The sequence below is a fragment of the Fopius arisanus genome, unplaced genomic scaffold (assembly GCF_000806365.1).
Source record: "Fopius arisanus strain USDA-PBARC FA_bdor unplaced genomic scaffold, ASM80636v1 scaffold00043, whole genome shotgun sequence".
Classification (NCBI taxonomy): Eukaryota; Metazoa; Arthropoda; class Insecta; order Hymenoptera; family Braconidae; genus Fopius; species Fopius arisanus.
The window spans coordinates 344,621-355,419 of record NW_011887782.1 but is presented as its reverse complement, the minus strand read 5'-3'; the positions used below and the strand labels follow the sequence as shown (position 1 = coordinate 355,419).

The 10,799-nt window shown below is 37.9% G+C and overlaps 3 protein-coding genes across 6 annotated transcripts; 1 reads left to right on the top strand and 2 right to left on the bottom strand.

The window, feature by feature from the left end:
- Positions 1-33: 33 nt before the first annotated feature.
- Hyls1 (Hyls1 centriolar and ciliogenesis associated) lies at positions 34-2,420 on the bottom strand. The gene is made up of 3 exons (XM_011305552.1): positions 2,203-2,420; positions 1,086-1,598; positions 34-290 (listed from the first exon to the last, which is right to left on the bottom strand). Exons 1-3 carry the CDS (start codon positions 2,300-2,302, stop codon positions 55-57), a joined length of 849 nt encoding a protein of 282 aa, XP_011303854.1. The 5' UTR covers positions 2,303-2,420; the 3' UTR covers positions 34-54.
- A 1,214-nt stretch (positions 2,421-3,634) lies between these two features.
- Positions 3,635-5,059, top strand: Chchd2 (Coiled-coil-helix-coiled-coil-helix domain containing 2). The gene is made up of 3 exons (XM_011305551.1): positions 3,635-3,911; positions 4,345-4,742; positions 4,895-5,059. Exons 1-3 carry the CDS (start codon positions 3,871-3,873, stop codon positions 4,900-4,902), a joined length of 447 nt encoding a protein of 148 aa, XP_011303853.1. The 5' UTR covers positions 3,635-3,870; the 3' UTR covers positions 4,903-5,059.
- A 399-nt stretch (positions 5,060-5,458) lies between these two features.
- Miro (mitochondrial Rho GTPase) lies at positions 5,459-10,289 on the bottom strand. Of its 4 annotated transcripts, none has more exons than XM_011305547.1 (10): positions 9,682-10,289; positions 8,269-9,035; positions 8,075-8,195; positions 7,784-7,976; positions 7,368-7,634; positions 7,089-7,301; positions 6,700-6,896; positions 6,329-6,367; positions 6,036-6,107; positions 5,459-5,709 (listed from the first exon to the last, which is right to left on the bottom strand). In XM_011305547.1, the coding sequence occupies exons 2-10, from the start codon at positions 9,032-9,034 to the stop codon at positions 5,583-5,585; spliced, it is 1,995 nt and encodes a 664-aa protein (XP_011303849.1). In that variant the 5' UTR covers position 9,035; positions 9,682-10,289; the 3' UTR covers positions 5,459-5,582. The 4 variants fall into 4 exon arrangements, with proteins under 4 accessions (XP_011303849.1, XP_011303850.1, XP_011303851.1 ...); XM_011305548.1 differs by lacking the exon at positions 9,682-10,289 and adding an exon at positions 9,095-9,217; XM_011305549.1 differs by lacking the exons at positions 6,036-6,107; positions 9,682-10,289 and having other exon boundaries at positions 8,269-9,217.
- Between the last annotated feature and the right edge of the window lie 510 nt (positions 10,290-10,799).

The window sequence follows — 10,799 nt, the reverse complement described above, 5'->3', positions numbered from 1 at the left end:
GCTAATTAACCGATTGATTTTTCTCCATGGTTATTTAAAAATATAGATGATATATCATCTTCGTTTCACACTCATTGTGCTACAGGATTTTTTAAGGATTGGTTTTGGAGTTGGATCAATCCCTAACATTTTTTCTCTCACTGCCCATCGAATATCTGTGTGTGGGTTCTCTCCGGGGAATGATATTTGCTTCCATCCTTTTTGATAATTCTGGTAGAGCGCCACTGGATCTGATTTAACGGTTTGTAGAATACCCTGAGTCTCTGGATTTAATCGCCAAGGTCGAATGACTGTGGAGATAAATGATCAGTTGATTAAGAATTTTAAGTGCAAAGGATAGGTTGATATTGGGTTGATGAGGTTCAGATGGATTTTTCTTGTCAATCAAATTTTTTTATTTAAATTGGTGTAGTACTATCTGTTGAAGAGGATTAAGAGAAGACTGGAAAAGCCCAACAGACTCTTCTAAACATAACATTTTCAGTTCTATACAATAATTCTAAAGACAATATTCAAAAAAATGAGTCGATTCTAGAAATTTGTATCAAAGAGACAAGAAACAACCTAGGAGGCAAAGGCAGAGAGTATTTCAGGGATTCCATTGCAAAACAATCCTTCATCGTCACGCTGGTTTTTTCCTGGCAGTTGGCAATTCCGAACTTTCTCTACTATAACCTGTTTATATTTTGAGCTCATTTGAAAGTTTATTCAATAAGCTTCAAATTTGCATGGAAATGATCCAATTATTATCATTTTTTATTACGTTAGAACACTTCTAGACAAAAAGTGTACGTTCCTGTTTGACTAAGAAATTTAAAACGAACGGATAGTACCACTTTTATTATTCTCAACTTGACTGTTAGTACTATAAAAAATATTATAAATCAAGAATGGAACAATTTTTTGTATATCTCTTCTACCCCAGGCTCCTCTATATTACGTAATTAATGGATAATACAAAGTGTCAACGTGTAAAAGGTCCAAGGTAGGAGTGATCCTATTCCAACATTGTGAAAACATATTCTGAATGATTTTTCCACAGAAAATATGCTGGGGATAAAGTAAAATTCGTGCTTGACACTTACAGGATTTGGATTGTGATCGAGAGGAACATCTTGATGGGTTTCTAGAAGACATTTTCGTGGGCTCGGAGGAAGTACTTTTTGATCTGGAAACTCTTGGCGCTGGTTCTGATAGGTCTGGGGCACTTGCAGATCGCGGAGGTGTTACATTTCTCAATCCACGATGTGTCTTTATCTCCTGATTCACATTACTGTGATTTCGCAATGTCTTACCCACATTCACGGAATTGGTTGGAACAGTTGTTTCTTTTTTCTGGAGAGCCCTTATTTTATGGAAGTTCTCTCTTTTAGTTTCGACTATTGCATTATCTCTTTCATCGTTCGTGTCACTGTCAGAAACACACTCGATTTGTATCTCCACAATAGGATCAGCAGGTGCTTGCGGAGGTTCTGGACTTGAAGGTCCCATCAATAATTTCGCTAATTCCGTCTTCTGTTTTTGCAGAATCTTTCGTTTCATTCCATCCTTCCACTGTTGACGTTCACGCTCCTTGACTTTGCGATAAATTTTCAGGTCTGCGAATCAAAATAAAGAAATGAATTTAGTGACATTCTTAATTTTTTTAATGTTTTCCCATATTCTGAGAAACATAAATAGATGAATGAAGCATTTTGCAATGAGTCGATTGATAGGCTTGGCTAGTAACAATTTCCATCATCGAGTGGGTTCAAAATTATTCAGTCATTAAACAATTAAAAACACAAAGATGATAGTAATTGAATGATTTTCAATAAGGCGTTTATCGTTTTATTCAATTCAATTTATTCAATTCAAATAAGAACGTATCCATATTACCCTGCACTCCCCTATAACTTGAATTCTAATAACAATCATATTTTTAAAAAATCAATTGTATTTATCATTTAAATATTTCTTAGATAACACCGAAGATTTCGAGACTTGAAAACGCTTTTAATATATTTATTATTTATAAATTGAAAAAATACGTAATATTACACTTTGTCGATTATTTACTCATACATTACCGAATTCCAACAGTGGTTTTATTTTCTCCATAAAGTTGTTTAATTAATTTCTTAAGACTATAAGATAAAATTGCTTTCTTTCAATGTTTAAATTGAAAAAAAGTGAGGAAAACCGTTAGATTCTAGTACATACCCTTCATGAATGTTTTTAGCTGCTCCGCAGTGATTCCCACAAACCCTAAGGAATTTAGAAGCGTCAGGACTTGTCGAGGATCATCTTTAACCTCTGGCATTTTCGAATATTCACTGTGGTTTTACGTTTTATTATAAAAATTTCTGTATTAACGTTTCAGGCCCTTCAGGATAAACACGCGAAACCACACGTACAACAAGAGATTATGGGGGTGTCAATTCAATCAAAACCAATGAATATGAAGAGTCCGAAACGAAATTGCGGGGGTTTGAGTGAACCCAGAAATATTTAATACCACTACCAGAAGAAAGGAGGCACTACAGGCGGTTTAACAGAAATTTGGCGGCAGGGATACGGCAGTCCAATTTTGGCTTATTTCATGTTCTCAGATAATATTTTACATCGTGATTTGAAAGCTTTAATAAGCGTTAAAAAAATACGTGAGTTATGTGATGCCCACAATTTTCCATTGAGTTATCGTATTTTTAACGTGAAAATAGGATTTTCATGTTGTACTGAAATTTTAACTTTTGCTCAATCTTTTTGTTTCGAAAGCAAATTAATAGTATACTATTTATATGTCCTTTTAATGGTATATTTCGTTGGTTGGTTGGTTGAACTAGTTGGTTGATTAATTGGTTGGTTAGTTGATTTGGTTGGTTGTTTGGTTGACCTGTTGGTCGATTGGTTCATCTGATCAAATCGACCACATCGATTAAAATTCCCATTAATCCCCTCTTAGTGAAAGCATCCCCAAAACATCGCTATTACATAAATAAGTAAAACCCATCTTTTCCAAGTTCACTCTGCCAGAGAAGAGGCTGACGAGAAGAAGCTGAATTTGCCCAACTTCTACTATCTGTTGGGGTGGAACATTCAATAGCAATGACTTCAAGATGTATCTAGATGAGTGTATAGCACCTCCAGATGGAGATATCGTAGAGGATTTATATGAGGAAGTGATTAATGAGTAACTATCGAAACATCAATTATCATTCTCATAAAACATTTGCAAATGCATTCCAAAATGGAAATCTTATCAATGTCCCGGTCGCTTTAGCGGCCGAGGCAGCGCTAGTGCTATATATAATGCAATATGTAATGGAAAAAAGGATGTTTTATTTTTGCGTAATTGGAATCTCCCCATTGTTATTTCACTTTGAAAATTAATTGCCGGCATGTCGTGGGTTATGACCTTCTGTTGCATCCTAAATTTATAATTTTTTATACAGTTTTCTGATCGTAATTAGTAAACCTGTGAGAACTAAAATTCACATTAAAATCTAGGGAATTGTGCGGGGAAAAACCACTAGATCTCGTAAATACAGAACTCGAAGGGTTGAAAGTCTCAAAATGCCAATAATAAACATGCAATCGGCTATAAATTCGTCATGAGAATTAAAATCCCGCCAGTTGACTTCGACAACTGCATCGAGCGCTGAATCAAATTTGATTTTGAATTCTAGAAAATTCTAGAGTGAATCTAAAACTCGGAAAAGCTGCGCAATAGACAATCCCCTCCTCTACTTCCGGTGGACATTGCACAACGTGACGTTATCGACAAAATCCCTCGTTCTTCATCTCAGAACTTCAGTTATAACGTGAATAACCGAGTGAATACACGTGAAATTTCAATCAAACCCGTTGATTACAAATCAATTGCCAATCATGCCACGACGAGGACGCGCATCAGGACCTCCTCCAAGGACGTAAGTGTAATTGAATCCTTCCAATCACCTTAAATCCCTGAAGTTTCTCAATTAGTGACACAATTTTGCATTTCATAAATGCGTTACGTCACGAGCACAAGGTCTAGGGCTCTACAGACCTGACGTAGACGAAGAAAAATGAGTAATTTTATATCAGTGAAATTATCAACCAAGAGTTGACACTCGTCAGATCAAATGCCTAAACGTCAGTTTCAGTTCAATATCTCGAATTTATCAAATATGATGCAATTTTCATGATAATTTTTTGTAGGATCTTCTATTTCGCTTTGAAAAGTTCTCACAGATATTCGCCATCTTGATGGAGAGAGAAGATAGCAAAAATACATTGCGAATTACTTGGAGATAATGGTGCATCTGCCAACTTGTTCGATCCTCTTGTTCAAATCAAATCTAATGAGTGATTTTATTTCAGCGTGAGGCCTGCAGCTGCTCCAGCTAGAGCTGCCCCTGCAGCTCATCCTCCAGCTCCGGTTCAGGCTCCAGCTGCTAGTCCAATGGTTGCTGCAGCCCCTCAGGGTCCTGGATTGATGGGCCAAATGGCAGCAACTGCTGGAGGTGTTGCCATTGGATCAGCAGTTGGTCACACCATTGGACACGCCATGACTGGACTCTTCAGTGGTGGCTCATCTGAACCAGCAGCGGCTGCTGCTCCAGCTCCAGTGCCACAGCAGAACATGCAGGCTCCATCTCAGGCTGGTGGTGCCTGTGCCTGGGAAATCAAGCAATTCCTCGAGTGCGCCCAGCACCAGTCAGATCTCACCCTCTGCGAGGGATTCAATGAGGCCCTACGCCAGTGCAAAACCGCTAATCGTTAGTATTTTTCACTCTAGAAAATCTAAAAACTAGAAAATCTTCTGAATGAGTAATCCTCATTCGGTTTCTCAATTTAAGAGTCTCCAAATTAATTTATATTTCTTATATTCTTTGTTGTTGTAATAACCTCACTAATTATTCTTTTTCAGATTTGTAAATGCCTGAATAGACGATTCCCCAAATTATCCGTTAATGGAAATGATAATTCCCTTGTCATTGCTTTTAAATATTCCGGAGTGGAATATGGATCCAATTCGTTGGTGATGTACTAGAAAATTATGGGAAGAGAATAAAATTAGTTGTTAATACGTAAATCGTTGTTTTAAATTTCCATTTACTGCCTCTTCCCTTGAATGCATCTCAAACTAAAAATTAAATTAAACTTCTCAACTCATAGAAGTGAATAAAAAATTGTTCAATGAAATGATTATTCCATTCATTCCTTTATTCTCATCACAAGAATCTCGATAACAAATCCTGAAAATCCTCACACTGTGATAGCACGTAAGACCGAGTATTTGTTTACGACTGAAAAAGAAAATGATTTACCCTCTCAGATGTAGAGAGTCTCGTATCTCTCGTTCTGAACGATAACCTGAGATAAAGGTGAGATATATTTCACCTGAATTTCAATGAAAATGCAGACAACTCTGCAATTTATACCCCTGGATTAATCTTCAATCTACAAGGATTGGATTAAATGAATAAGAATATTGAATTTGGGAACAGTGTTTATTAACTTAACGCGTGCTTTACGATAAGGGCATTGTTCTCTTAAACAAGTGGTATATTACGAGGAATAGGGATAGGAGAAAAAAAATATATAATATGGTAAGACTATCTTTTGTTCGTGTTGAGTACACGCATCATCATGAAACCAGCTACAGTGGCTGCTGCTATTCCAAGACCAGCCTTCCACCAGACGACTGAATCCCCTTGAACGAGACCGAACTGCTTCATGTGTCTGAAACCATCAAAGCCCCAATTCAAACAATTAACCCATCACTGGTGTTCAACATCACATGCTGAACTATTGATTAAAGCCAATAGATTACAACACTTGCACGAATAAATGAAACAAATGGCTTTTACTCTCAACATCGAAAAAGTTTCTGTTCGTATTTCCTCGATTATACCACTTCGGTATTATTTATTATTAACAAAATAAAAAATACGAAGCAAGGATTAAAGTTTAGCATGAAATAAAATGTCCATGCGCATTCCAAAAGTGTGAATTATAAACGATAATCACTCGATGAATAAAAGCTGATAAAAAATACGAAGAGGAACCTTGTGAAACAATTCCACCATTGATTTGGTGAAGGATTGACAAGCAACATGTGGACCATACGCCTCAAACGGCTGAAACAATTCAGAGAGAATGAATGGACAAGTTCTTTCCTTCAATCCAACTGCACGTCTTCAACAACAATTAATATGCAAAACATTAAATGGTCCCAGAAGCTTTGGTTTTATTTCAGCATTTAACATCCAAATGGTGAATTAAAAAAAAAATACAGCAAATCGCTTCAGCTAGACGTGCCTACGATTAAAATTTAAACAGTGTACAAAATTGAACCAACCTGTGTTTGTAAAATAATACCCACGCTGCTTGAAAGCGGCTAAACACGAAATTGCTTTCTATTAGTTCCTGATTTTTGTTTCCAATCGAAAAATGAATTTATTCAATCCTTTTTGCTCTAAACACTGGCACTTGACATCTCTAATTCGAATTTAATCAACAATATCGTGGATTTATTCGTTCATGTCGTAAATTAAAATTAAAGAAAGATAAATAAGAGGAGAACTTGCAGGAAATCTTGTAATAAATGGATTTAAAACCGAAGAATGTCTAAAGCGACTGGAGTACGAGTTTTTCGTCAAGCTGTCTAGTCAAATTAAAAGTGGAATATTCTGATTTAAACCCTGTCATTGATTTGGGGGAGATACTCACGGAAAGGCAGCCATTGTTGCTAATTTGACGAATATCTCCGGTCGTACAGTCCGAGTAATGCTGTACGGTTGTGGGGGCATGAGTTTGTATTTGCTGCAGAAACTCGCTGGCTGCAGCAGGTACTCCTGTTTCACTTCAGCGAGGTCACTCTTGTTTGCAACTATTAGTACGGGTATTTTGCTGTCCGCAAAATATTTCTGGAATTATAATAATCAATTGAGGCTATTCTAGATTTTTTTTCAATGACAATATTTTTTGGAACAAGATCTACGGAATAAAAGTCTTTCATTGGATTTTTTTCTGTTCCTTACCCATCAAATTTCAGATAAAAAATTATTCTATTGCAATATTTTAATGTAATTTTTTATAATATGGTATTTTTTACTCACAATATAAATACGAGCGATATACTCGAACGATTTTGGATCGCTAGAATCGTAAACAAGGGCTGCAGCATCGCACTGTATTTGTGCAGGAGTTAAGGCATCTTGAACATTCAAAATATTAATATCTCTCAATATAATAGTCTTCTCCTGGCCATAAACGTGCACCGTATTCGCAGCCAACTGAGCATTCGCTGGTACTTTATCATCAGTCAATTTCTGCGGAGAGAAAACCTAATTTGTAAATAAAACTCCTCATTCAGGAAATACCAGTCAGATCAATACCTCGAGTTTCGGATCAATAAACGTCCTACATAGCGTGGTTTTTCCACTGCTCTTTCGACCAATGACGTGACATGTGTAGACATTTCGACTGGACTGCTTCTTGGCTAGATCTAATTTTTTCTCTCTGGTTACAGTAACAGCACTCGTTTGACACTCATTGTTGAAGATGTTGTAGCCGAGGTATGCCATGTACTCCAGAGTTTTTCGAACGTTTGTCAGCGTCATAAGGGCCCATTGACACATGTATCCTTGATAGGTGATCCAGCCCTGCAACATTAATGAATCCCGAATCAGTGAAAATTATTTTTTTATAATTTTGAAAAAATAAGGATGTCCACATTGTACCACCCAGTAGTTTTGGGGTCATCGTTGGCGTCATTCATCTAATCCTAGAATATCCTAGTTCCTAAAAATACCTTTTCATTAGTGGATACAGTGTGTTTGAACTCGTCGCCCCATGGTGGTGTCACGCAACGCGAAAACAACGAGTCCATTTCAGATGGTGATAAAGCACCATCACGATCTCTATCGTGCAGCATGAATAGTACTGTCAGGAATTCTTGGCCTTTGTGGGATAACTCTGTGGTACAACCAGACGGTACTTTCAGCCTGAGAGTGAAGAATATTTTATTGTCACGAATTTAGAAACTAAAACGATTACTCATATATATGTATATATATATTTTTTTTGAGGGATAAATACTTACGGCGGGTGGATGTAATCTTTCGACATCTGCAGCTCATTGTCGTATCCGAATTTCCTGAGCACAGCCCACGTGGTTTCGTTCCTCCCTCGCTGGATAAATAAACACTGGAGATACATGAAGCCTGAAAATTTGAATTGAGAAATTATTCGTTCATGGGCATAGACATTCTCATAAAATAATATAAAATATATGACCTTTCATGGTGACACATCCATTGCACGTGCCATCGTGAATATTTTTCGACAGCACCGCCTTGACGTCTTCCAGGACCTGGGGCTGCAGAGGAGTATTGAAGCACGACTGCTGGAAGTTATTGAGCTCCATATCATTGAGCAGCCCATCATTATCGAGATCACAAATCTTGAATATTCTCTGGAGAGCTCTTTTGCACTCGTCGGTGAGTTCCTGAGTGTCGTAATTATACAGTGGAGTTGTGGGATGCAGCACCGCTTTCTGAGCATAATAAAACATCTCAGATATGTTTTGGAGTGTCTTGGCAGAGCACTCAATACAGCTCTCGATCTCCGAGAACTCCTTCATGATGGGGTAGACCGCCTCGATGGTGGAATAATCGACGAGATCAATTTTATTCCCTACGAGAACAACAGGACATCTATTTATGCTCGAGCATTTCCTGACGAGTGGCAGCCAGTAGCTTGCAGCTCTGTCCAGGGTGTCCTCGTCATCAACCGAGTAGACGACGCAGATTACGTGGGCCTTCTGGATCTCATCCATCAGCTGATCCTCAGTCTGCTCTGTCGAGGAGTAATCAACGATGTGGGTCGGCACTTGCTCTGGGGTAACGTCTGCTGGTATCGTTATTTCCTCGGCCTTGTGCGGCACCTCCTCGGCATATTCCTCACTCACCAACGACAGGATCAGGGATGTCTTACCCACACTCTGATCACCGATCAGGAGAATCCTGACGTTGCGTCGAGGTACAACCGGTCGCTGCACCATCCTGAATTATTCAAAATGTTAGTTATGTCCTCGGTAATTCCATCCAACGGGTACTCGCACCACTGGGGTTAATCCACATTTGATACTCGAGGGAGCACTTGTTCAGCTGGTGGACAAAATAAATAATCTACCACTCAGTACTGACTCCTTTTTGTGGGAACTCAGAGGTTAGGGCGTTTTATTTCATACGTGGGGGGGAAAATGGAAAAAATGTATTTGGAAACCCACCGTTTCGCGGGGATTCGCGGGGTGACGCCAGGCGCGGCACATTTCAAAGTGAAAATTGAAACTTCAATCGCAACTGTCATCTCGAATTTTCAGTTTTCGATTTTTGGAAATATCCTAGGAATTGGAGTCCATAATTTAATTTGCGAGGAAAAATATGAATTTCAGAGCAGAGGGAAATGACGCCCATTTTATGAAATTAAAAAATGGTATTAATTGATTAATAAATTATATTGAATTCCTACAAATCACAAATTTTTAATTCCGTTCCCATCGACGTACACTAATTATTGAAATGATTATCTTTCAGTAATCGATAAAATGACATAACACTGAGTTCTTCATCCATTGATAATTTCTCCATTCAACATGAAGTAAACCGAGTACTTTGTTTAATTAAAGGAGCAGGAATGACTACTTACTTAATTTTCACAATGATAATCCAAGCATCAATCACCAGGAATCCGATTCCCAGCTCACATTTCCCCCGATTAAATTCAAAAATTCATCACTGAGTCTTCATAGAGTCCGTAATTTCAACTGGAACACTTGGGTAAAATAGTTGGATGACCCTGAGCCCTCAGCGAGAGGTTAAATCATCCCTGTGAAGCACAAGACCATTCTCCACACACTGAGTTCTCCAACACCAAAACATGAGTGTATTTAATAATTTTTTTGCCGTTTTACGCACTTTTAATAGTGCGTACAGATCAGCACATGAGGCTTTTGGGGGAGTACGAGTAAAAACAACTTCACCCGCCGAGAGTAAACGCTCCGGGAGGTCGTCGTGGAGGAAATTCAAGGTTGAGACGAGGATGGAGTGAGAGGAGTGCGACAATCAGAGGAGGATGACGGACACCTAGTCTCAATGGTCTCAATCCGAGGCTCATCGTGTGCGCGGGACCATCGATTTATTTTCAAGGGGATGATTTTGAGGGTTTCACGGTTGACAAGTCACGTGGGGTCAAAGGGCGGGTAGATTTAAATTACTCGATATCATAAAAAAAATTCATCGCACTGCGTGTCAGTCTCGTTAAGGTCCCGTGTGGGGGGTGCCATATACAGTCCCCATGTGGCATCTATATACCAAGAATTACATATGTATGGAGAATAAAATGATCACCATTGACAATCGTTATATTTTTTATTTTTAACATTTTTCCAGGCGTCAACAAAATATAAAGTGAATAGATAAATTAAGTATTTAGTCATTAATTTATTAAAAAATAAGAAAATGGAAATTATTTTTTTTATCGATAATCGATTTCTATCAAAAATATCGATTTTATCAAATGGCCTGACAATTATAATTGTACAGTGCTCTGCTTTTTTTAATAGGTTATAGGGGGGACAGGGGCAAAATGGAGGCCTTAAAAAAAAACAAAAACATTTTGTCGATCACAATATTTTGTAAGGAGCAAAAATTTTGTGGGAGCAAAACGGACCTCCGAATTCTTTCGAATAGATATTAGATTTTGAATATTCATTAGCTCTCGTAATTTTGCATATATTTGCTAATTGAAAAATTGAAACTGGCGGC